We start from the raw sequence: 27,822 nt of genomic DNA, 5'->3' as shown, positions 1-27,822 counted from the left end.
AGTCCCAAGGGAAGAGAAATTATGTGGGAACCATTCTTTAATCTATTCATTAGAAAGCCTCTCAGACTCTCAAGCACAAGTTTGCATCACGAGTTTGTCGGTGGAGGTATTGTTGCTGGTGCCACATTTTGGGGACTTCCTGCCTAGGACTGTGAGCCGTAGGCAGAGAATGATGTTAAAAAATGCTTTGGAAGGGCAGCCAGTCCTTCTGTGACTGGCTCTGACATTCCACACGCAAAGCAAGGAAAGAGAAAAAAGCAACTGAGGTGTCTTGGAGCTCTTTTTCTTTTTCTCTCAAGAAGTGACAATGATGCTTTAGAAAGCTTCCGTGGCCCTTGAGTGATCCACAGAGTCCCTTGAAAAGGTACCAGATACACATGCCTGATATTGACACTCAGAAAACCTTGACACAGGAGTATACCAAGCCATGCAAAAATATCCTGAGCACGTGAGAGGGAGAAATAACATTGATTGAAAGCTTGTTATAGGCCCCAAATTTGTAGACATAATAACTTATCTTTCACAATGATCCTATGAAGTATTATTATTATTATTATTGAGTTGGAGTCTCACTCTGTTGCCCCAGCTGGAGTGCAGTGGCATGCTCACGGCCACCCCAGCGTTGACCTGCTGGGCTCCAGCGATCCTTCCGCCTCAGCCTTCCAAGTAGCTGGAACTACCGGTGCATGCTAACGTGCCCGGCTAATCTTTAAATTTATTGTAGAGATGAGGTCTCGCCAAGTTGCCCAGGCTGTTCTCAAACCCCTGGGCTCAGGCAATCCACTCACCTCCACCTCCCAAAGTGCTGGGATTATAGGCTTGAGCCACCATGCCCGGCCTACAGGGACTATTATTAACTCTATTTTATAGATGAGAAAAGTGGGACTCCAAGTGATTAAGAAATCTGCCTCAAGTCACATTCATTGGGATGCCCGAATGATTGGTTGGGGGCAGAGTCTCTGTTTTTCCAAAGTCCCCATGCCACAGCCAGTCAGTGACCCGCCAGTGGCAGGGTGGGATTCAAACTGAGATGTCACTGATGCCAACAATCCTCATCTTAGCAAATATACAACACTGATGGCCATCACACCGGCCTGTCTCTTTAGAGAAAGCCTGAATTGCTGCTTTATTCTTTCTGAACTGTCAAATATTGAATTCCTTTTCACTTTCAGAATCAACCTTTCTGCTGTCATTGTAGCACCAAGGATGTTGTCAGGAGGGAAGTTTCTAGAATCCACATGTACTGGCTTTGTTACCTCTCTCGTTGTTAAGAAGCTTGGTCAGGTGGTGAGAGATTATTTTTTTCTGACCTGTTGTGATGTGACAGTGCGTACTACAGAAAAAAAAAGTCTTAAACATGGCAGAAAGTGCACTCTACCAGAGCTCAAAGTCCAAAGCTATGTTGCTGTTGACCAGCTACCTGGACAGGCTTCACTGTTGGACTTGGTGTTATTTGTATCTTAAAACAGGGAAGGGAAAGAATCTGCATTGGTCTTTTCCTCTGCGGCATCTCTTTTCCACAGCACAATGCTCTTCCTGTTGCTTGAAAGGATCAATGAGTCTAGTCCTAATGGGTCGTAACTTGATATGGCTATAAGGATTAGTGCCTCTGGTCTTCATTGAGTCGCCAAGGTAGTGTAATGCTATGATATTCTTTAAAAAAAAAAATCCCAGACAGATCTTGTTAACTAGATTTCTTGTTACATTTGGAAGGCTGCTTGCACTGTGGCAGCCTGTCAACATCTCAAAGCAGGGTATATACTCAAAGGTGTACTTTTACACGATGAGTTCTAGAAACTTCTCAGGCAGGGTGAAGGTGGGGTGGTTTAGTGCAAGAAAAGGGAAAAGATACAGTAACTCAAATGCCAGCCTTGTCAATTGTTCTAAAGAGTCATGGCAGTCTGGAAAGGAAGCTTTTAGCCTCCTACGTTTCTCTGTTTCTCTGTACTGACTGTAGCAGGCAGTGATAGTTGTTTACAAAACTGGTTTCTTTTTTTCTCCTGAGTACCCAGGGAGGTTACGTTTCCCAGCATCCCTTGTTTTGTGAGTGGCCATGTGACTAAAGGAATGCGAAAAGTATTAACATGTGCTACTTCCAGGTGTGGTCCTTAAAAACCTTCCCAACCATCTCCCATACTTGGTTTCTTTTCCTCTTCTGGTTGACAGGGGACACACTGGCACACTGGAAGGCACACTGGAAGGCATGTGTTCAAGATAATAGAGCCATCAGGATCCTATGTCCCTATGACAGTGGAGGGGCGGATCCTCTCCCACTGACCAGGAGTACTCTTTGGATTCTTAGGTAAGCAATTCTATTGTGTTTGAGCCATTATATATTTGGGGGTCTACTTGGTATCGGAGTCTAACCTACCCTAACCAATACATCAGCCATCACCGGCTTCTGAACTGTTTATTTCTGCAACCTCAGTCCTGCCAATTTTATTTCCTAAGTCCTTCAAAAGCTTTCCTTACTCTTAGGACAAAAACCTAAACTTTGCCATAAACTATGAGAGCACGTAAGATCTAGTCCTGTCTACCCTCCACTTCCCCAACCTCCTAGGTCACTTTCTTCTCTGCTCTCTTTATAGTCGCACCAGCCATTTTTCACTTCTATAAATGCAGCATGCTCCTTCTACCTCGGGTCCTTTGCACATACTATTCCCACTTATAGAAACACTCCCTCCTCCCCTGATTCTTTATCTCTTACTCAGTTTTCTGCACTTTTCTCAAACAGGGAACAAATATGGGGATATAGCGAATAAATTCACTTTTCAAGAAAAAGATCCATTATACTCATTGCTTTGTACTTGTTATGCTTAAGGGTTGGGAAGAATTTGTGAGGCTGCATTTATTTTATTTTTATTTGTTTTTGAGTTGGGGGTCTCATTCTGTTGCCCAGGCTGGAGTGCAGTGGCATGATCACAGCTCACTGCAGCCTTGACCTCCTTCTGCCTCAGGCTCCTGAGTAGTTGGACGACAAGAGCACGCCACCACACCAGCTAATTTTTTATTTTTGTAGAGATGAGGTCTTGCTATGTTGCCTAGCCTGGTCTCAAAATCCTGGACTCAAGCAATCCTTCTGCTTTGGTCTCTTAAAGTGCTGGGATTACAGATATGTGCCACTGCACCTATCAGAGGCCGCATTTTAGAAGCTGAAAGCACATGTGTGCAAAAAATTGTTTCATGAAAAATTGCTAACAACTCATACATGAAAGGGCATAAGTCAGTTTAGGTAAATTAAGTAATATTATTAAAATAGACTATTATATAGCCTTTTAAATTAGGCTTAGCACACAGACAAATGCATATTATTGAGTGAAAAGGGGACAGGATAAAATGTAATGTTTAAGGAAATATGCAAAATGTCAACAGTAGTTGAGTTTGGAGAAAAGGACTTTGAACAAGTTGTTTCCTTTCCTTTCTGGCCTCTTTTAAATTCTTCTGTGTTTTCTAAAATTTTGGCAATACTCCAATATTCTATAATAAAAAAACAATAACTGCACCTACATATTCGTATTCTAACTGAGACTAAACTCTGACATTCTTCTTTTCTTGCCCAAATTCCTACTTAAGGGACCTGGAGGGGTCTCACCCTACAAACCATAAAGTCTCATCAGACAGGTTTTTATTAACTCTATATAATGTGGCTTACTTTCCAGCATGACTCTGGGATCACATCACATAGATTAAGAAGGAAATAAAAAATATTTTCTGACCCAGCAAAGCGTCTCTTGGGGAAATTTGCATCTGTATAGAATTCCCTTCTGGGATTCCCAGAAGAGCCAGGTACCTTTTATTTATTTATTTATTTTAGTCTGTTTGTTTATTTATTTCAGACAGCTTTCAAGATATTTGCCACCTAGTCTCTCTGAATTCTGCTGCTTCGAATCTTCATCTACATATCAAGATCCCCTGCTTTGGCTTCTTCAACAACCTCCTTATCTTAACCAAGATTTCTTTTACTGACTTCACATTCTTTAGACAGAACCTAACCCTTTCTACCAATTGCCAATCAAAAAATCTTTGAATCCTTCTATGACCTATGAGCACCTCCCTAGTCCCTCCTCCCCTCAAGAAATGTCTCCTGCTTTCTCAGGGCCAACCAATGTAAACCTCACATGTATTGATTTATGTCTTGCTTGTAATTTCTGTCTCCCTAAAAATGTACACAGCACGTGTTCTCAGGACTTCTTGGGACTGTGCCATGGGCCTAGATCACTCACATTTGGCTCAGTATAAACCTCTTTCAATACAGAGAGTGCCAAGAAATGTATACATTTTAAGAAAGAAAAAAAAACTGTGTTAAAATTGTAATGAGATATACTGATAACAAAAGATGAATACAAATCACATTTGACTTCTGCAATTGTGAGAGGTGCTCAAAGTGTTTATCATCAGCGTCCAGATACTTCTGATTATAGTGAACATCTCTTAACATCTCTGAAATGTGTATACATTTTTTTGGCACCCCCAGTATTTTACAGAGTTTGGCATTTTGGCATTTTTGTTAATATGACCGTGTATTTCATAACTTTTCTCCTTCTCCCCAGCCTGAAAGCTGTAACTTATTCATCTGTGTCTCCTTGGATGAGAAGACATTCTGATCTAACCTGGATTAGATATTCAATAAAAAATTGCCCAATGAATAACATAAATGAATTTGAACAAAAGTCTTCTTTAAGCAGGCCCTTACTGAGTTCCACTTCCCTGGCCATTACCAGAGCCTGGGTTGCTAATCCTCAGTCTAGGATATTGCAAGCCACTGGGCGATGTTATTTGGGTTTAGAGAATCCTCCCCAGCCAACCCAGAGGTCACTAAGCTGTCTGATTATAGATGGGGTAGAGACGACCATGAGTACGGACAGAGCCACTGATAGCAGCAAAGTAAAAGTAGTTTCTCTCCCATTTAGTATTATAGTGGTCAGTATGTTGACTGGAGATTTGGCTGAAGAATGATGTCCTTGTCCAGCAAATTCACTGTGTGATCAAAGTAGATGCTTTCCCACCTACTTTGAATCAATATCTTGTTTAACAAAAGGCATAATGGCAGAGACACACAGATTTTAGTTAGCCAACATTAATACAAAGGGTTCCATGGGTAAAAACGAAAATAAAGACTGTAATGCCAGACCCAAACTGGGCATACAACCTAGGATCTCACTATAAGGTTACCAAACGAGCCTCTGGATAAAGTCTTGAGTCAGGGCCCCGGGTGACATGGAAGATTGGCCAGAGTTCATTATAATGTCCTAGGCTCCCCATGGTAAATACTTCCCCATCTGGGTTCTGGTTCTCTCAATCTCCTTTAAGTGTCCAATTTCTTGTTTTGTTGCCTTTTTCACCCTATTCTTTGACTCCTTCCGATTCCAACTCTCAAGAAGAATCACAACTTGACCCATCATGCCTCCAGATGGTGTTTCATCTTAGAAGCATGTGCTCCTAGTGGTCAGGTAGGGAGTGACTGTTCTGCAGATCCCTGCACAGCTAGACAGCTCATTCATGGGAATCTCTGTCGGGGGTTTTGTCTTACTTCCTTTCTAGGAATACAGAATTTGGTTCTGGAACATTTACTGATAAGGCTGGAGGGGAAGTATTACAAAGGTCAAGGGAATCTTTACAAAGAAGAAGCTAATACACAATTACAAAGATAGATTTATACTTCAGCTATCCCGAGGCTCTTGGAACATCTCAGAGAAAATCAGACTCGCCTGTGATTTGGAAACAGAAAGCCCTAGATTAACATATTTCTCCTATTTACTCTAAAATGGGTTTTCTGGCCTTGTAAATAACAGGTTAAAGTAAACCCTCAGGTGATGGGGCTGAGATCTAAAATTAAGAAGTCCTTAGAGCAGGGATACCACTGCCTGTCTACCACTGCCTGGCAGACAGGGTATAACCAGGAAACCTGGGTTTGGGTGTGGCCACTGCAGAGAATATCTTTTGAGGACAGCAATCAGGAGACTAGCTGCCAATGGCACAAGAGTCATTCATTTCTTCATTCCAATGTGGGAGTGAAACCCCTAGGGCACACATCACACCTGAGTGGTCTAGGAAGAGAGAACTAGTAGCTGGGCTTTGCTCTGCTCTATGTTTGTGCTTTCTGTGTTTTCTTGAAGGCAAATATCTTTATAAAGAGAATATTACCACTCTCTATTGTCATTCACGATTCCTCACCTCCCTCTGACTTCCTAGTCCTTGTTGGCCTTGGGTTAGCAAGGCCTACTCCAGCGCAATGCCTATTTCACAACTCTTAACAGTACTGGCTACCTGCTCTAATGACTCCTGTCCACTTCTTGTTGAATAAGCTCCAGGTTCCTGTTGGTTTGCCTCTGCCATGTCTCTTAGGTTCATCCATGCCTTATCTTCCCACCACCAATGACCTCTCCTCTAAGCTACTATGATGGGTCTTCACCAGCCACTCTGTCCCAGTATTTCCCTTCTTTAAGCCATTTTCTGCACTGCTGGTGGCTTTCTCTTCTGGAAACACAGCTCCTTAATATCACTATCCATCTGCCTTTGTCTCAACTTTTTGGACAGGCATTCAGGGTCTCCCACGGTCCAGTCACAACCCACCTTATAAATCTGGAGCCCTCCACACCAGTTCTGCACACTGGGCTGCACCAGACTAAAGCTTATACTGTTCTCTCTACAGCCTCAAGAATCTCCTACCTCCATGAATTTTCTCACACTCCCTTGTCTACTTAGAACTCCTTGCCCTCAACTTTGCACATCTACATTCTATCAGTGTGATAGGCCAATATTAAAAAAAAAAAAAACAAACCAAACATCTGTTTTACCTCATCTGTCCCAGCCAGAGCTCATCTTTCCTCCTCTAAATTTCTGTAGCATTTTCCACAGAGTGATTGAGACTCTTGCATAGCTTTCCTGCGAGCACTGCATCCCTGAGCACAGATTTGTGTCTAATTTATCTTTGTAGCCCCAACTTGGCACAGGGCTCCATGAGTGAGTGAACAAGCAAATACATGAATGAATTTCTCACCTGCAACTTGGCAGTTAATTGTCACATTCACTCCTTGCACCGTTTTGATGGTACTTCCTATATCGACCGTGATGTCAGGCTTCTCTGTGTTGACCACAGTCATTCTTGACGTTTTTACTAGTGGCTTTCCTGAAGGTGAGAAAGAATGAGATGTTACCAGATGGTGACTGTGGAGTTGGGGAATTCCTTTGGAACATGGGATAATCACCAATGAACAGCTGGTCTACCCAGACTTCTCCCTCTAACTATTTTCTCCACTGAAAACATTATAACTACACGATATAAAACTACCCACCCACCTATCTACCTATCATAATGTTGTCCGAAGATCAAAAGTTAAAGAGTCTGAAGACAGAGCATGGTATACAAGTTGAGATGATTTATGCATTTGAAATCATAATCAATTAGCAAAGATATCACATTTTTAAGGGCTCATTAAATCACAGAGCAATCCTGTGTATACTTACTCAGTTTCCCCCAATGGTAAATCTCACAAAACTAAAATCCAATATCGGGGTCCCAAATTAACACTGATAGGGTTAGGCCACAGAACATTTCCATTACTACAAGGACCCCTCATTTTGCTCCCAAATCTTGCTTAGCCTTTTGGCAACCATTAATACGGTTTCCATTTCTATAATTTTGTCATTTAAAAAATCCTATGTAAATGGAGTCACACAGCATGTAACCTTTTGTGATTGGCTTTTTCCCTCACTCTAAATAATTCTCTGGAGATTCTTCCAGGTCTCCCATGGTATCATGGTTGCATGCATCAGTAGTTTATTCCCTTTTATTGCTGAGTAGTATTCCATAGTACAGATGCACCACAGTTTGTTTAATCATTCACCTGCCAAAGGACATCTGGGCTGTTTCCAGATTTTGACGATTACAAATAGAACTGCTGTAAACATTCCAGTATAGCTTTCTGTGTGAGGATGTCTTAATTTCTCTGGGATAAATGCCCATGAGTGCAATTCCTAGGCCATATAGTAGTTGGATGTTTGGTTTTCTAAGAAATGGCCTGTTTGCCAGGGTGGCTGTACCATTTCACTTTTCCTCCAGCAACATATCACTAAGTCAGTTTTCCTGCTTCCTTGCCAACATGTAGTGTTGTACTAGTTTTTATTTTAGCCATTCTGATAGGTGTGTGGTGATATCTCTTTGTAGTTTTACTTTGTATTTCCCTAATGACTAATGATAATGAATACCTTTTATATGATTATTTGCCATATATATATATATATATATATATATAAAATTTCCTTTTTTTTTTTTGAGTTGGAGTCTCACTGTCACCCAGACTGGTGTGCAGTGGCCACTCCTGGCCACCGCAGCCTTGACCTGCTGGGCTCCGGCGATCCTTCCACCTCAGCCTTCCGAGTAGCCGGAATTACAGGCATGTGCTACCACACCCAGCTGATTTTTTGATTTATTGTAGAGATGAGGTCTTGCTGCCCAGGCGAGTCTCGAACCCGCGGGCTCAGGCAATCCACTCACCTCAGCCACCCAAAGGCGTGGGATTACAGGCTGAGCCACCGAGCCTGGCTTATATAATTTTCTTTAGTGAAATATCTATTCATGTCATTTAAGCAATTTCTAATTAGATTGCTTTCTTACTGTTGAATCTGGAGAGATCTTTATATTCCAAATACTAGTTCTCTGTCAGATATGTCGTTTGCAAATAATTTCTCCCAATCTGTAGCTTTTCTTTTCATTTTCTTTCTTTTTTTTTTTTTGAGTCAGAGTCTTGGCTCTGTCACCCAGGCTAGAGTGCAGTGGCACGCTCACGGCCACTGCAGCCTCGACTTGCTGGGTTCAGGCGACCCTTCTGCCTCAGCCTTCCAAGTAGCTGGAACTATAGGTACGCGTCACCACACCTGGCTAATTTTTTCATTTATTGTAGACATGAGCTCTCACCAGGTTTCCCAGGCTAGTCTCGAACCCATGGGTTCAGGCAATCCTCTCACCTCAGCCTCCCAAAGTGCTGGGATTATAGGCATGAGCCACTGTGCCCTTTTCTTTTCATTTTCCTAATAGAATCTTTTATGGAGCAAAATTTTTAAACTTTGATGAAATTTAATGTATTTTTTTAATGAATCATGCCTTAAAAATTGATAAAATAAAATTTTTAATTGATACAAAATAACTGTATTTATGGGTACAGTATAATGTGTTCATACACGTATACATTGTATAAGATTGAATCAGAGTATTTAGAATACGTATCACCTCATATATTAATCACTTTTTGTGGTTAGAACATTCAACACCCTCTTTTCTAGCTATGTTGAAATATACAATACTGTGAAGCATAGTTACCCTATTGTGCAACAGAACACCAGAACTTACTACTCCTCTCTAACTATAATTTTGTACCCCATTGGCCAATCTCCCCCTCCCCCTCTTCCAGCTTCTGGTAACTACAATTCTACTCTCTTTTTTCTACATTTAATTTTTATCTTTCAATTTTACATCCAGGGAGTACATGTGCAGGCTTGTTACATGGGCATATTTCATGATAGGGAGGTTTGGGTTTCTATTGAACCCAAATAGTGAACATAGCATGCAAGAGGTCGTATTTCAACCTTTACCTGGCTCTCTCCCTCCCTCCCCCTCTTTCCCTCTTTAAGAGTCCTCAGTGTCTATGGTTCCTATCTTTATATCTGTATATACTTCACGTTTAGCTCCCACTTAAAAGTGAGAACATGAAGTACTTGCTTTTTTGTTTCTGGGTTAATTTGCTTTGGATAATGGCCTCCAGCTCTATCCATGTTGCTGCAAAAGACATGGTTTTGTTCTTTTTTATGGGTATAATATTCTATAGTGTATATGTACATTTTCTTTCTTCCATCTGTCATCGATGGGCACCTAGGTTGATTCCACATTTTTGCTGTTGTGAATACTATTCTACTCTCTACTCCTGTGAGAGCCACTCTTTTAGGTTCCACACATGACTAAGATCATGTAGAATGTTTTTCTGTGCCTGACTTATTTCACTTAACCCGGTGAGCTCCAGGTTCATCTCTGTGGCTACAGGTGACAGATTTTCATTCTCTTTTATGGCCACATAGTATTCCACTGTGTATCTGTACCATATTATCTTTCTTTTTGGTGGGGGAGGGTGTTGGTCATATTTTCTTTTTCTTTAATTTTTTATTTTGAAGATGTGGGGTATAATTCAGGGTTAGGTATACAAATGTTCATTATGCAGGTACCTTTGTTGATGAAATGTGCCTCCCCCTCCCCGGGCAGAATCCCATTATTGCCAATCCTACCTCCTCTCCCTCTCCGTCCCCCCACCACGGTTTCCTGCGACTGCCAATCCTCTTCTTATAGTACCACATTTTCTTAATCCATTCATCTGTTGACAGACACTTAACCATTGTGAACAGTGCTGCAAGAAAGTATGAGAGTGCAGATATCTCTTCAGTATACTGATTTCATTTCTAGGAGAGGGACTGGTGGATCATACTGTAGTTTTATTTTGAATTTTCTGAGAAATTTCTATATTGTTTTCCATGATGGCTACACTATTTCACAGTCCTGTCAACAATATATAAGAGTCCTCCATTTTCCACATCTGCACCAGCACTTGTTATTGATATTTCATTTTTGAGTTGGAGTTTCGTTCTGTTTTCCGGGTGGAGTGCACTTGTGCAATCATGGCTTACCTCAGCTCTGACATCCTGGGCCCAGGCAATTCTTTTGCTTCAACCTCCTTAGTCTAGATGCATGCCACCACGCCCAGCTAATTTTTCAATTGATTATTATTATTTTTATGGTAGAGATGAGGTGTTGCTATGCTGCCTAGGCTGGTCTCAAACTCCTGGGCTCAAGCAATCCCCCTGCTTTAGTCTTCCAAAATGCTAGGATTACAAGTGTAAGCCACTGTGCCTGGCTATTTGCTATTTTTTATCTCTCTGGTAATAGTCATTTTAATTGGGGTGAGGTGATGTGTCATGGTTGTTTTGATTTACATTTGGAATGGTGAGCGTTTTTTCATATACCTGCTGTCCATTTGTATGTCTTCTTTTGAGAAATGTCGATTCGGGTCTTTTGTCCATTGTTTATTACAACATTTTTTGGGGGTTACTGAGTTGTTTGAGTCTCTTTTATAGTCTGGATATCGATCCCTTATCAGATGAATAGTTTGCAAATATTTTCTCTCATTCTGTAGGTTATATTTTTTACTTGATCGAGCTTACTTTGCTATGCAGAAGATTTTTAGTTTGAGGTAGCCCCCCAAATCACAACAACAGAAAAAGAAAATTACAGGTCAATATCCCCTGAGGAACACAGATGTAAAAATCCTCAAAAAACTACTAACAAACCAAATTCAACAGCATATTTAAAAGTTCCTTCACCATGATCAAATGAGATTCCTCCCAGATGCAACAATGATTCAACATATGCAAATCAATAAATGTGATATATCACATTAACAACATGAAGAGAATGCTCAACATTATGAATTTTCAGAGAAGTGCAAAACAAAACCACAATGAAGTAATATCTCACCCTAATTATAATGGTTATTATAAAAAGACAACAAATGCCGAAAAAGCATTTGACAAAATTCAACATCCCTGAATGATAAAACTATTAACAAGTTAGGTGTAGAAGGAATGTACCTCAACACAATAAAGGCAATAAATGACCAACCTACAACTAATATCATACGGAATGGAGAAAAGTAGAAAGCTTTTCCTTTAAGATTTGGAGCAAGACAAGAATATTTACTTCTTGTCATTTTTATTCAACATAGGACTGGAAGTCCTAACTAGAGCAATTATGCTAGAAAAAGAAATGAGAGACATCTACATTGGAAAGGAAGAAGTTAAACTCTCCTTGTTTGCAGATGACATGATTTCATATAGAAAACTCTAAAAGCTCCATTAAAAAACAGTTACCACTAATAAAGAAATTCAGTAAAGTTGCAGGATTCAAAAATCAACAGACAAAAATCAACAGCATTTTTATATACTAATAGCAAACTATGCGGAAAAAAATCAAGAAAATCCCATTTACGATAGTTACAAAAAATTAAATATTTAAAAATTAAGTTTAGCCAAAGATGAAAAAGATCTCCACATTGAGAACTATAAAACATTGATGTAAAAAATTAAGAGGGAACAAATAAATATTAAGATATCCCATGCTCATGAATTGGAAGAATAACTATTGTTAAAATGCTCATACTACTCAAAGCTATTTACAGATTCAGTGTAATCCCTATCCAAACACCAATGACATTCTTCACAGAAATAGAATACACAATCCTGAAAATTTGTGTGGAGCCACAAAAGACCCCAAATACCCAAGGAAATCTTGAGCAAAAAGTACAAAGCCGGAGGTATCCCACTCTCTCACTTTGAAATATACTACAATTCTATAGTAACCAAAGGAGCATAAAAAATAGACACAGAAACCAAAGGAACAGAATAGAGACCACAGCAATAAATCCATATACATAGAGCCAATTCATTTTTGCCAAAAGTGCCTTAATTATTGTAGCTATATAATTAATTTTGAAATTGGACAGGCTGATTTCACCTGCTTTATTCTTCTTTGCTATTCTAGTTCCTTTGATTTTTCATATACATTTTAGAAGAGTTTTCTCTACATCTACAAAATCTTGCTAGGATTTTGAAAGGAATTACATTAAGCCTGTATATTAGGGGAGAACTGACATTTTTACTGTGTTGAGCCTTCTAATCCAAGAACACTGTACATCAATTTATCATCTTTAATTTAGATCTTTAACGTCTTGCATCGGAGTTTTGTAGTTTCCAGGATACAAGTCCTTTTATGTTTTGTTAGATTAATTAACCTAATTATTTTGGCTTTCTTTTGAGGGATGGTAAATGACATTTATTTTTAATTTCAGTATTCACTGCTGGTATATAGAGATATAGTTGCTTTTTATATAACCTGTGATCTTGCTCAACTTAGATATTTGTTCTTGAACTTTTTCTTTTTTGTGGATTCCTTGGGATTTCCTTTTTGTTCTCTCAATTTTTAAATTGGATTGTTACTTTTATTTTACTTATTTATTTTCACTCTGTCACCCAAGCTGGGGTGCAGTAGCACATTCACGACCATTGCAGCCTGGCCTACTAGGCCCAGGCAATTCTTCTGCTTCAGCCTTCCAAGTAGCTAGAACTATAGGTACATGCCACCATATCTGGGGACTTTCTACATAGACAATCATTTCATCTGCGGATAGGGACAAGTTTTATTTCCTTTTTTCCCAATCTGTATGCCTCTTATTTCCTGAGAAGAACTACTAGCACTGTCTTGAATAAGGGTGGTGAAAGTGGATTTTTGGATGATGGGTGAGTTTTCAGTGGAAACGTGGACAATTTTGTATTATGCTCAGGACTCTGGATCTTATTTAAACCTTCTGTTTTAGCTGGCTTTCCTGGAAAGCACTCAGGTAGCAGAGAGATGCTACCTCGTTACTGCCCAATGGAGGTAGAAGTCCAGGTTATCCACTTGTCCTCCTTCGTTGCCTACGTGGGGGTTCCTCATTCCCGCTGGGCAGGAGTGGGAGTTCTGGCTCCCCACACAGTCCCCACTGCCGTTGCCATGGGAAGAACCTCCTTATCCCTGGGAGGTCGTGTAAGCCTTCACTCTCCAGTCGGCCTTCTCTGACACCACCCCAGTGGGGAGGAGGAGGAGGGTGCTGCAGGGTGAAGGTGGAACTCCAGGCTCCCCATGTGGTCTCCACATCACCTCCAAATGGGGCTGAAAATCCTCATTTTCTTTGACACCACCTCCATGGGGATCTGGGGGTACCTCAGAGGAAATGTTTAGACTCCCCACTCAGCCTTGGCTGGTGTTAGTGATAGACACAGTGTTTTCTGTGACATTTGGGTTGACTACAGCAGAAGTTTCTAAAAGTTTTCTGTCTTACTATGCTGCCCCTTTCCTGGTCCTTTTGCTGGAGAGGACTGACTTTTATTTTATTTCTTAATTTTTAATTTTAAAGATGTAGGGTACAATTCAGGGTTGGGTGTACAAATGTTCATTATGCTGAACATAATGTTGTTGATGAGGTGTGCCCCCTACCCCCGGCAGGTTCCCACTACTGCCAATCCCACCCCCTTCCCCTGGCAGTTTCCCACTGCCAATCCCTTTCTTACAGTATTACGATAGTTGTTCAAGGTCCGCTTATGAGTGAGAACATGTGATAGATCACTCAGTATTATAGCCTCTAAGTCCATACAATTTGCTGCCAAGTTCATAATTTTGTCCTTCTTTATGGCTGCGTAATAAGAGGACTGACTTTTAGATTAAAAAAAAATTTTTTTTTGGTACCCATTGGCATTTTCTAGTAGCCAGCTTCTTCAGCTTCAAGTTTGGGATTTATGAGGCAAAAAGAAAACCCAACGAATTCACGGTCGTATTGTTCCTCGGTTGCCGAAGTCTTCTCTCTACTTTTCAGTCTCCTTACGAGTGTTTTACATATAACATACAGGGTTTTTAGTTGTGCTTAGCAGGAAGAACAGGGAAAAGTGTAACTATGCCATCTACACCATCTTCCCAGAAGTGAAAATTCTGTTTACATTATGTTTCAACAGGCCTTTATCAGCTGGGGATAAAATACAGCGTTTCATGCACACAAACACAAAATACAACGAAAAGATTCATTTACTGAGTACCTTGGGGAAATAAGGGTCCACATGAGATCATTTTCATATACCCAAAGCTGAATGTTTTGTAAGTCGAGTGGATTTAATTTTGTTTTGAGCATTTTATAGGCAGGACGTTCTACAATGCCATTCGCTCTTCTCTGCCTTCGTTAACCATGAAGAAAACCTTAATCCAGAAATGCTGTTTGGAGTCTTATACCTGCTTTTCATACCTTTTGTTTTCTTCCTCATCTACTTATGCTTTATTCCTGCTTGCACTGTCCACAGCCTCATAGTAGAAGTCATTTCTCTTTCTCCCCCTCTCCCGTTTTAATTGCCTTCTAGGCATAGGTGATTAAGCTCATTAGAACTATGTTTAAGGGCAGAAACTTGAATAAGGTTCTGAGGAGCCTGTTTTTGTGTATGTGCACATACTCCAAGTCTATTCTGAGTGTTCAGGGGCCCTTTTGCTGATTTCACCTAGATTCCAGACATGTGAGATTACGTATGGCCTGACCAGAGGATGGGTTACCTAGGACTATATAATTGGTGAGCATGATAAATGCACAGCAACAAAGAGATGAAGCAGTTGAACAAGATACTGAATTAATACCAGCATAATTACCTCACCTCCCTACGCATAAGAAGCCTCCCAGCTCTGACTCCAAATCCACTCTCCATCTCACCAGCATCTCAGTTGCTACCAGTCAAAGCTACCATCATCTCTGGCTGGACCACTGTTTAGCCTAGCTGGTCTCCTGGCTTCCACTTTTCCCTCCCTGCAGCCTTCTTTTGCGACAGCCAGAGTGGTCTTTCTAAGGCACGCATCAGATCATATAACTTTCCTGCGTAAATTTTCCAGTGCTTTTTCAGTGCAATGAGAAGAGAGTTCCATTAAGGACCAACCGTCCTTTACATATGAAGACTCAGCAGTCTCTGTCCCACACTGAGCCTGTATTCACCATCAGTCTCTGTGCTCCACACACTGGCTTCACACACATGATGGTGCATGCCTGTAGTTCTAGCTACTTGGAAGGCTGAGGCAGAAGGATCCTGAGCCCAGCAGCAGGTCGAAGGTGCAGTGACTGTGAGCGTGCCATTGCACTCCAGCCTGAACAACAGAGTGAGACTGCTACTCAAATAACAATAAAAATAAATTAAAGTGAGGTCGGGTGCGGTGGCTCAGCCTGTGTGCAATCTCAGCACTTTGGGAGGCAGAGGCGAGAGGATTGCCTGAGCCCAGGAATTCAAGGCCTGCCTGGGCAACTTGGTGAGATCTCATCTCTACAATAAATCAAAAAACTAGCCAGGCCTGGTGGCATGCGCCTGTGGTTCTAGCTACTTGGAAGGCTGAGGCAGAAGGATCTCTTGAGCTTAGCAGGTCGAGGCTGAGGTGGCCATGAGTGTGCCACTGCACTCCAGCCTGGGCAACAGAGTGAGACTCCGACTCAAAAAAAAAGAGAAACGTTATTTTCATTATGTATTTCTATGGATTGTAAATACTCGGGTAACTTTGTTCTTTGTCTAAACAGTGAATCATGAAGGTAGTAAGAACGTATGAGAAGCAGCCTGTGCTAACAACATCTCTGTGGACAGGAAAAAGGCCTTACTTTTCAGCAAAAGCTTGATATAATTAATTAAGAACTGGATTTAACACAGCATTCAACCCAGCATCATGGTTGCCGAGATGGTTCCCAGTCCTTGACATCCTCACCTACAGATGTCTGTATGACACTCTTCTTCTGATCATTCAGGTCTCTATGCAAACACCTCCTAGTGAGGTAAAGCATGTATCCCCGCACTCCCCTGCCAGGCATGACATATCTCATCAATTGCTTTATTTATTTATTTCTTTTATTTAATTAATTTATTTTTTTTGAGTTGGAGTCTCACTCTGTCGCCCAGACTGGAGTGCAGTGGCCGCTCCCGGCCACCGCAGCCTCGACCTGCTGGGCTCCGGCGATCCTTCTGCCTCAGCCTTCTGAGTAGCTGGAATTACAGGCGCGCGCTACCACGCCCGGCTAATTTTTTAATTTTATTGTAGAGATGAGGTCTTGCCTGCCCAGGCGGGTCTCAAACCTGCAGGCTCGGGCAATCCACTCACCTCAGCCTCCCAAAGATGTGAGATTACAGCTTTATTTTTTTCATAAGCACTGTGTGTTCTCTATAGCCCCGCCCCTTGATCTCACCATGTCATCTCAATACATGCTGGGATCATATCTCTCTTGTTCTCTTCTTTATTCCTACCGCCTAGTCCTGGCACATAATAGGTCCTCAATAAATATCTATTAAATAAAAGTATGCGTCTGTATGGTGTGCTATGTGCATCATCGAGATTTTTCCCCCCAAAAACAATTCTGAGAGGCAAGCAGGTAGAACAGCATTATCTTTTACATAGATAAACTTAGGCTTGGAAAGGCTCTGTGGCTTGCCTCAAGCCACAGGGCTGAACTGGACCCCAGATCTTTGCCCTAAAATCCAGTGCTCATTAGAGGGGTCCCCCACATCCTTGTCTGTGGATTGACTGCTTCAAAATCCCCAGGGCACTTGTTAAAAACATAAGCTGTCCTGCTATAACACAAGACTTGCCCCACTGAGTTATAAAAACAACTGTGCCAAAGGGGAAAATGAGGTTAGGGACTAGAAAGTTTTAGACTCACAATTACCAAGTTATTTTTCCTACAGGAATTTTCATAATAAGGGTGGCTTTTAAAGCTGCAAGTGTATAGCTATAAAACTCAAATGTCACTGAATTAAATCCAGCCCTTAATTAATTATATCGAGCTTTTGCTGAAAAGTAATGGCCTTTTTCCTGTCCGCAGAGATGTTGTTAGCACAGGCTGCTGCTTCTCATACGTTCTTATTACCTTCATGATTCACTGTTTAGACAAAGAACAAAGTTACCCGAGTATTTACAATCAATAGAAATATATAATGAAAAAAACGTTTCTCTGTTTTTTTTTGAGTCGGAGTCTCAGTCTGTTGCCCAGGCTGGAGTACAGTGGCATGCTCATGACCACCTCAGCCTCAACCTGCTGGGCTCAAGTGATCCCTTCTGCCTCAGCCTTCCAAGTAGCTGGAACCACAGGTGCGCACCACCATGCCCAGCTAGTCTCTTGATCTATTGTAGAGACGAGGTCTCACCAAGTTGCCCAGGCTGGTCTTGAATTCCTGGGCTCAGGCAGTCCTTGCCCCTGCCTTCCAAAGTGCTGGCATTACATACAGGCTGAGCCACCAAGCCCGGCCTCACTTTAATTTATTTTTATTATTATTTGAGTAGGAGTCTCACTCTGTCGTTCAGGCTGGAGTGCAGTGGCACGCTCACAGTCACTGCACCCTCAACCTGCTGCTGGGCTCAGGATCCTTCTGCCTCGACCTTCCAAGCAGCTAGAACTACAGGCATGAACCATCATGCCTGGCAAATTTTTCTTGATTTGCTGAAGAGATGAGGTCTTGCCAAGTTGCCCAGGTTGGTCTCAAACTCTTGGGCTCAGGCAATCCTCTCACCTCGGCTTCTCCAAGTGCTGGGATTACCACGCGTTACCAAAGTGCTGGGAGCTACCATGCCTGGCCTGATAACAACGTTTCTTAGTCAGTCGCCCCTCTTTCCTCTATTAGAAGAATGCCTTCTTAGATTTTTGAGTCCCACTCCAGATCTGTTTACTGAATCTGAGTCTCAGATGAGGGGGTGAAAGGTCTATTTTTAACAAGTTCTTAATAAGTTCTATTTTTAACAAGTTCCGAGGTGATTCTGACATACAGTCTGGCTTACCACTCAGTGTATTGCACTCTTTCAGTTTTAACTGATTCTTCTGCTTGCTGGCAAGTTGTTATTATTATTTTTTAAGACACCATGGGTTCTCTATTTTCAAGTTTGAGCACTTATTTTAATAATCAACTAAGAGAAAAAAATGAACCTATTGTAGATCACCTGGATGATCATGTAATGATCGAATACTGCTATGTGGGGACTGCCATGTGTTGTCAGCACCTACGTTTATTTGTGCCATTACTATCCTGCTGATATTAACTAGCAATAGTTTAACTACAGAAATTGAGAAGAAAAGGATAGGCCGGGAGCGGTGGCTCACACCCATAATCCCAGTACTTTGGGAGGCTGAAGTGGGGGATTACTTGAGGCCAGGAGTTCAAGACCAGCCTGGGCAACATGAGACCCCTGTCGCTACAAAAATAAAAAATAAAATACATAAACAAATAATAAACAAACACATAAATAAAGAAAAGAACAAGGGTTCAGAGAAGTAAAACGATAAATTATACTTTTGTGCTAAGATAATGCCAAAAAAAAAAGTCATGGTACACGGTACTTGAAGGATTTTCAGAACAGACAAAACAGAAAGAAGTTCTGAGAGAGCTAAACCATCACCCCAGAGTCCCCTGTGGGACGATCTGTACCACAACAGCCATACTGTGTACATTTTGCAAGCAGCCATTTAGTACATTCAGCATTAGCCTACAGATTAGTGTTCATGTGTAGAAATTGATAGGGTTTATAAATTACACCTTTATTCAATCTGCAAATTAGTGTTACAGCTGAATAAGAGCTGTACACAGAAGGCGATTATGCCAAGTTTTATATCTGTATACACTTAAGAAAAATAAGGGAATGGAAAGAAAGGCAAGCTTTTCAATGTATCAAGCCTAACATGAAGAATCTAGCACCTCTGAGAGGGGTAGACACAGAAAAAACATTAAGAGAATAATTTTTGTTTGGTTCCTTCAGACTGCATCATATCCATAGCATACTTTCGGATTATGGTTCCCATTAGAAGAACTATGTAAGAGGGGAAATAGAGGCACACGAGTAAGCAAGGACAGCCCCTGTACAAAGGGTCCGCTGGAGGTGTGGCTGAAACTCGTACGTCGGCATCTAAGGATGGGAAGACCGCTGGGGAAGGAGCTTGGCCCTGCGATGCCTTTAAAACAGAGGTGTTTGGCAACCCAGGTACTGTCCTGATCCTGAAGAATAAGTACCTCTGAGACACAGGCAGGGCCAGATGAGCAGCCTCTGGAACAAATGTTCAGAGATACATTCCTGTGCATAGTCTGGGCCCTGGCTCAGGTCTCTTCCTCTTCTGTGTGATTCCAGGTAAAATAAAAATTCGATGGGAAAGGATATGAACATATGTGCTCGAAACATATGTTTGGCCTAATATAAAAGTGATTGAGCGAGGAGCAAAAGGAGATGGAAGGTTTGTTTTCTGAGCAAAGCCAAGGGCAGAAAGCATTGCAACTAATGTTCTCTCAGGGCTGAATCCCAGGCCTCTGCTAATAGAAGCTTTTAAAAAAATACGGTGATGCCTTCCATTTTAGAAGCATGGCAGAGACGGACTCGCTATCAGCCAAACCCTTTTTCTCTTCTTCCTGTGCACATAGCTAGATCATTGCCCAGTCTCTTTGCAGTTAGGTCTGAGCATGGAACCAAGATGGATTATGCACAGCAGCTAAGTGTGTCACTTCTTGGTCCAAACTACAAAAACTCTCTTGTGGAATTCTTTCAGACTTTATGTGAGCAAGAAATAAACTACCCTATTTAGGCATCGTATATTTATAGTTTCTTTTTTTTTTTTTTAACAGCAGTTAAGAAGTGCTAATTAATCCAGACTTAATGCACATTTGTTGACTAACTGAATGAATGAATCAAATAGGTCTTCTTTCCATTCTTCTAACATTAGGAGTCACAAATGTAATTTGAAAATGATTCTCCCCTAATCTTAGCCATTAAAGATGAATTGTACTTCAAAGACTTCAAAGTCTCACTGATCAGCCAGAGGCAGTTGAGGAAGTGTGTGTGTGTGCATTTATTCTCAGGGAGAGGAGGGACTTGTTGAAGATGCCTGGCACACAGGCAGCGATGGACACAAGGGCTGCAGGTTGGACAGATGTGGCAGGTACGGAGGTTACCTGAGAACCCCCAGAAAGGACACATAAATGGCAAATAGGCTTGAGATCCTGAAGCCTAATCTAGAGACTGGCAGAGTCTTCTTCCCGGGGAAGACTTGGATGTTCAGATGTGTATTGTGGGTTACATTCATCAAGACTGAACAGCAAAAATACAAAATGAGCTAGTGATGCCTGCAGCAGCCATAGCATGAGAAGGGGCCACCTGCAGGTCTGGTGTCCAACTCCATCACTGAGTAGCTAAGTGCCCTTGGGCGAGTTATTTAATCTTTTGTGCCTTGGTTTTCAACTTCTAAGGTGGCTGAGGGGAGTAAGTAAATCAACGCATATAAAGCTATTAGGATAATTCCTTAGCACAGTTTGAGGCTCCTTTACACAGTAGGTATCATCAGCATTATCTCTGCTATAACACAGTAAGAAAACACTAGGAGGTGCAGTCCTGGGACCTTCTGATAAATGAAGAAAGCACATAGAAAGAAAAAGGTTAAAGGAAAGAAAGGAAGAAGACAGGGTAGTGGAGAGGGGGCTTATCTATTAGAGAGAAGGTGCTAAACTGCTCCCATTTTGAAGAACTCTGAGAGTTCCAGTGCAATTAGAAGAAGAAATAATTAAAATACAACGGATTCTCCCTAAACTGCTATCCTATCTGGACAGATGCAGAGAGCTTGAAAGTTGCACCACACTGACCTTGCTGAAGACCCCCAAAGTATCCATGTGCAGAGATGTGATGAAACAGCGTATGCCAGACTGATTCACTGGCGACTCCCATGAGAAAGTTCAAGAAAACATTGTGATATTCATGGCAGACCCAAATCTCAATTTAAAAGAAAGAAGATGGTGAAGCCTACTATTCAAAATATTTGCATATACAGCAATATTTGAGCATAGTATAAGTTAATGCTTGAGTTCAAAGCAATGAAGTATTATACATTTCACATACTTATAATACCTAAAACTAAGCAACTTGTATCGAATCCAGACTTTTTTTTGAGTCAGGTCTTTTTTTTTTTTTTTTTAATCTGTTGTCTAGGTTGGAGTGCAGTGGCATAATCATGGCTACTGTAGCCTCCACCTGCTGACCTCAGGTGATCCTTCCATCTCAGCCTTCCAAGTAGCTGGAACTACAGGTGTGTGCCACCATGCCTGGCTACCTTTTAGATTTATCGTAGAGATGAGGTCTCACTGTATTGCCCAGGCTTAGTCTAGAACTCCTGGGCTCAGGCAATCCTCTCGCCTTGGCCTTCCAAAATGCCGGGATTACAGGCATAAGTCACTGTGCCCAGCCAATTCAGTTTTAATCAATGAACAATACCTTCTAACAACAAGTGAGTATATCAAACAAATGTCTTAAGAAATGCTAGACTGTGCTTACACTGCCATTGTCATAGGTCTCTTACAAGGGCCAATGGAGTTAAATCTTCAAAAGCTTCCTGAGGTGAGAATTCCCAGTTGAAAGACTTAAGATTCACGAGTTAAATAAAGTTTAAGAGACCAAGATCAGTGTGAACCTAGGGTAGCCCTTATAATACCAACAATGTTTTCTCCATCTGGTAGAAATAATAATGAATACTGACTATCAATGTTACTATTCCTTGCTGGTCAGAAACTTTTCAGGATCTCACTACCTGACAATTTCCACCAGTTGCTTTGTTACAAATAACAGTCATATTAACACACACGATCTTTTCTTCCTCTGGTTCTCCTTCTCAATGCCTGTCACATTTTAAAGCGCAGGCATTTTTAACTCCTTGCTGTCTTGCTCTCTGTCTTCCAAGGTCTCCTTCCTGTCTACCTCCTGCCTCCTGAGTCAGCATTTGACCTTTCAGTCAACACTTGACTGTGTCCTTTGCCCTCACCAGTCTTCTGAAAACTTTTCCTCTCATCTGTTACTTTTTTCCAAGACTTCATTGCAAAATCTGTATTTCTTCTTTGTCATCTAGTCTTCTATTCCGCCAAACACAGAGTCAATTTTTAATGTCAGAATTTCAGGTAAAGGGAATTCATAGCTGACAGTGGTGGTGGGGATTGCTGTTGTGTATCTGTATGCGTGAGATTAATAGAACTCTTGGGTGACCCAAGAGAGTATCTATTTAAATCCCCTCTGTTTACAATCAGAAAACAGGTTTGTAGTTCCGAATCTGCTTCTAAATTTGGTCATGAGGCAAATACTTTCCCTAGAATCTCACTTACTCTAGTATTATAGCTGGCTTCCTTTTTAGTAGTAGCTAAAAAAAAAAAAAAAAAAAAAAAAGGTTTTGTTTTTCTTCCATCCAAACCATTACATGGCTTTAGTGGATGGAATCTAATCAAATAAATTGTGATTACTCTGGAAAATGAGGTGCAATATATGAGCAGAAAATATAGAAAATGGAATAAATAACCACGGGGTACTGGTCGCCTCCAGGCTATACACAGAGCACAAACCTGTTAGCCCCAAAATAACTTTTTAAAAATTTGAATTAGTTGGGTTCAGTTAAAAATGGGAAGTTATAACAGAAAAAAAATGTGTTGCTTTAAAACTGTTTTTGGTGTGTGGGGGGGCCCCTCTGGAATTATTGGAAGATCCAATAACACTAAATGTGCATGTTTGAGGGACAACAGCAAGATAAAAATGAGCTGTGCTCTTCGGATAAGGTGTGAAAGGCAAAATAATGACTTACCAAAGATGTCCATGCCTTAATCCCTGGAATCCTGTGGCATGGCCAAGGGAGAATTATAGTTGGTAATCAGTTGAATTCAAAACAGGGAGATTAGGCTAGGTTTCTAAGTTGTCCCAGTCTAATCACGTAAGCTCTTAAAATCAGAACAGAGAGGCAGAAGAATGTCTTAGAATTTGGCAACAAGAAATGCAGTGGCTTCTAGAAGCTGGGAATGGCACTCAGAGGATAGTCAGTAAGAAAACAGGGACCATAGTCCCAGGTTGCATAGAAATAAATTCTGCCAACTACTCAAGGGAGCAGGAAAAGGATTCTCTCTTAGAACCTTCAGAAAGAAATACAGTCTGTCGACATCTTGATTTTAGCCTGGTAAGAATAGACCAGATTTCTGACCTACAGAACTGTAAGATAATGTTTCTGTATTGTTTTAAGCCTCTAAGTATGCGGTGATATGGCAGCAATGGAAAACTGATATACAGAAGACTAATATATACTATCTATATCACCAAAGTTATCACTCCAACAAATAAGACATATAAATGACCAATAAGCACAAAATAAGATGCCTGACATCATTAGTCAATATGAAAATGTAGATTTAAATCACAATGAAATACTGCTTCACACTCATGAGAATGACTGCAATAAGAAGGACAGACAATAACAACTCTTGGTGAGTATATGGAGAAACTGGAAATCTTATACATTGCCGGTAGAAATGTAAACCGGTTCAGCCATTTTGGAGCATAGTTGGCAGCTTCCTAAGAAGTGTAACATAAGTGTGCCACAAACTCAGCAATTTCACTCTTAAGTATGTGAAACCAAGAGACATGAAATCTATGTCCATATAAAAACTTGAACATGAATCTTCATAGCAGCATTATTCACAATAGCCAAAATATGGAAACAACTCAAATGTCCATCACCTGGTGATAAATAAAATGTGATAATAGATAAATAGATAAATAAAATGTGGAATATTATGCTACCATAAAAAAGGAATAATGTCACACGAGTGACTCTTGAAAACATTATCATTATGCTAAATGAAAGAAGTCAGTATGAGGGACTGTGTATTATATAATTCCATTTATATGCAATGTTCACAATAGGTAGATTTATGAAGACAGAAAGTATACTAACGGAGCTGGAAGAAAGGGGAGGATTGGGGAGTGTCAGCTAAGGAGTGTGGAGTTTACTTTTGGGATTATGAAAATGTTCTAAAATGGAGTGTGGTGGTGAATGCACAACTCTGAACATATTAAAAGCTGTCGCATTGCAAACTATCTGAGTTGTTTGGTATGTTACTTATACCCGGATAAAGCTGTTCAAAGAGCCAATCCTAGGTTGTAAAGATGGCTACACAACTATATAAATTTGCTAAATGAATCGCTGAATTTCACACTCACAATGAATTTTATGATAAGTAAACTATATCTCAATAAAGCTGAAAAAACCAGTTTTAACCTGAGCTGGCCTCTTTTCGGTCGTTCAGAGTCAACACTGTGACTACTCATTAATTATCCTGCATAAAAGGTGAGGAAGAACTGGAATTTCTTTGCCCTTGAAATTCTGTTTAGTTGGCATGCCTTCAGCATAAATATTGTGGGCCCCCTGGGGTTTAAGGAAGTGGGTCGAGCTTACACTGCCTTTTCCTGCACATTTCCAGGCAAATGGCTTCCCTTTACCATTCTTGTCTCCATTACTATCTTCTTTAGATATTTAGGATTTATTATTTTTTTTTGCCAATGCCAGTGTGCCAGGTAACACAGGTTATTATCATTAATCTCTTCAAATGATTTGATTGACGTTGATGGCCATGTAGGAGAATACGGCAACGAGGGGTTCTGTCATAACTTCTCTGTATGCCCTACTGCAGAGTCTGAGGCCAAGGGATTTAGTACAGTCATGTGATGCCGTAGGCGTTCCTAGAAACCACTAACCAGGGATATGATACATGCCCCTACCTATCCAACCACCCATCCTTCTTGCATTCCCTGGGATAGTTGTGGGAATTGCTTTTTTGGGTCTGAGATGGGCTACCTTGGACCATTTGCCCTTTCTTATTAGTTTCCTCTTGTCTCCTGAGGAGCTAGGTAAGTTGTATTCTCCTGCTATATTCTCATCCATCTTATGTAAGTTCTATGAAAGCTTGAGGTCTTTGGTGGGCATTCTGCACATCTGTACTTATTGAGAGTAACTTAAGGCTAGTCAGTAACTTTGGCTACTCAGCATTCCATTGAATACTGAGGTCTCCCTGCTGGCAGCTCAGATTAGTCAATACCCAGTACCATATGGCTCAGAGGACCATCAAGAGCACAGTCAAAACTATCTATCTTTCCCTTTGATCTAGCACACTGGAGCAAATTTTCCATTGTTAGCCTTTGCTACTGGCGACAAGGCCCTCTCTGAGTCGAACTCTCTATGAAGCAAACCCCTCCTCTGGTTAACAGAACTGCAGGGTGAAAAATTCAGAAATGCCAATTTGAAGTGACTTATATTATGAAAAGCTTACACAATTGCTTGTCTTTTATTGTAGGCACTAAATCATGATGGAGAGGGACAGAGAAAAGAATTTAAAAAAAAAACAACTGCCTTTTATTTTTATTTTCCCAGTGAGGTTTCTGTGATCTCTTTATTAGACACTATGTGTGTCAGCTATTCAACTCATAAAATAGCAGAAAAACATGCCAGGAAAGGAGAAATATTTTCTGCCTCTCCCTTCCTGTGAAAACGTCAGATGAGCTCATCTGTGTTCTCTCCTTTCAATGAAAGATAGAATCATCCCTCAGTCCTCATCTTCTTCTCATTTTCCATTGATGATGTCAGGCAGGCCTTACAGTATCTCTTTTGTGATCTTATAAAATCAATGACAACCAAATATGTTTCCCTTTTGTCGATGATCTCACCAATGGCCTACACCTGGAGAGGTCCTTATCTGCATTGGTAAGTACAGCTGAACTCCACTGATCCAGACTGAAGCAATTTTCCAGGAAACTACTGCTTTCCTTCAAAACGCTGCTAGGTCATTCAGATTTAAAAGATTTCTGGGCAAGATGGCTGAATGCTGAATTAGACTGGCCAAGATAGTTCTCCAGTCTCTCTGCTTACCGCTGGACACATCAGAAACTCTCCTTTACCCAGCTCTGTTTATCTCTGGACACAAAGTAACCAAAGTACTTCAAAATGTTAGGTATGTGACAGTTTGGTGGCATTCCTGTGTTCCTGCAATCCTTCCCTCCTGAAAGTTATTCTCATTTATGCTCTGAGCAGTGAAACAGACATCCAGTTATGCAAATTTAGAAGAATTTTGTGCCACTTGGTCTAAATAGGCTCCCTGGGCTGTCCCAAGGAGGTAGACTGGGAAACATTGGTCACGTCCATGCCTAGAAACACCTGCAAGATACCGCCAAACCCCTGAGATTTAACAGGTGAAACCAATACATAATCAAAGAGTTTGGAGGGAAGCAAAAGCCACGAAAGACAGTATATTACTGGCCAAAATAGGGCAGAATAAGGAAGGTTTGGGTGTATTACATGTCTAAAACTAAGCGTTGCTTGCGTGTTTAAAGAAAAATTGCGTAGAGTAGACAACAGAATGGAAATGAATCTGAGAGGCAGAATTAGCAACAGACTGAATCCAGGGGATGGGGCAAACTCAAGGGGAGAGGTCCTGCTGTGGGCCTGGGAGAGCTCTCCAGGCCACTCTCCCCGTGGCCCATGAAATACTCCCCATCATAAGCCACGTCCCTTGCTCTGAATCCAGCGCTCTAAGTCCTTTCCAGATGGTCAACTCAGCTTCCCCAGTTGATACTGAAACACTGTGAGAGACAGCGCTGCTCTACAGGGGGTTTGTGAGCATTCTGGTCTTTGAAAAGGGGTCTCTCCCATTGCAAAATAAGTCCGTTTTGTTGTATGCACGATCCTCTCAATAATAATCATAAGGATAGCTAATGCATATGGAGTGCTTGATGTATGGCAGGCACCCTTGTTCATATTTTACATGAACGAACACATTTAATCTCTGCAAGAAACTTCTGAGCTCGTGACCATTAGTATCACCACTTTACAGCTGAAGAAATCGAGTCAGTGAGGGTAAAGACATCGCTTGAGGTCACACAGCTTAGGAAGTGATAGAGGCAGGATTCAGATGTAGATGCCAAGGCTCCATAGCCCATGCCATGCTATGACTGCTCTTGTGAATCATTATGAACAATTTCCCCTGTATCTGGTCAACGCAGGCACACTGGCAAGACTCAAGTCCTTATTTTCCTTATCAAATCACAGGGACACCTGATTCTCTTGAGCCTCAAAAAACTATTTTGGTTGGGTGTAGTGGCTCAATCTGTAATCCCAGCACTTTGAGAGGCCGAGGCAAGAGGATTGCCTGAGCCCGGGGGTTCAAGACCAACCTGGGCAATTTGGTAGACCTTGTCTTTACAATAAATAAAAAAATTAGCTGGGCGTGGTAGAACGCACCTGTAGTTCTGGCTACTTGGAAGGCTGAGGCAGAAGGACTGCTTGAGCCCAGCAGGTCAAGGCTGTGGTGGCTAGGAACATGCCACTGCACTCCAGCCTGGATGACAGAGTGAGACTCCAACTCAAAAAA

At 41.2% G+C, this 27,822-nt stretch overlaps 1 protein-coding gene across 1 annotated transcript in view; it reads right to left on the bottom strand.

Moving 5' to 3' along the window:
- Nucleotides 1-27,822, bottom strand: part of ADAMTSL1 (ADAMTS like 1) — a 431,341-nt gene that overhangs the window by 82,639 nt on the left and 320,880 nt on the right. Inside the window, exon 22 of the mRNA XM_021715583.1 lies at nt 7,001-7,129. Coding sequence (XP_021571258.1) covers nt 7,001-7,129 — 129 coding nt within the window. The remainder of the gene's footprint in view (nt 1-7,000; nt 7,130-27,822) is intronic.

This window comes from Carlito syrichta, unplaced genomic scaffold, assembly GCF_000164805.1.
Source record: "Carlito syrichta isolate Samal-C Ts95f unplaced genomic scaffold, Tarsius_syrichta-2.0.1 Scaffold307203, whole genome shotgun sequence".
Lineage (NCBI taxonomy): Eukaryota > Metazoa > Chordata > Mammalia > Primates > Tarsiidae > Carlito > Carlito syrichta.
The sequence above is the reverse complement of the archived record's forward strand: the minus strand, read 5'-3'. Positions and strand labels throughout refer to the sequence as shown.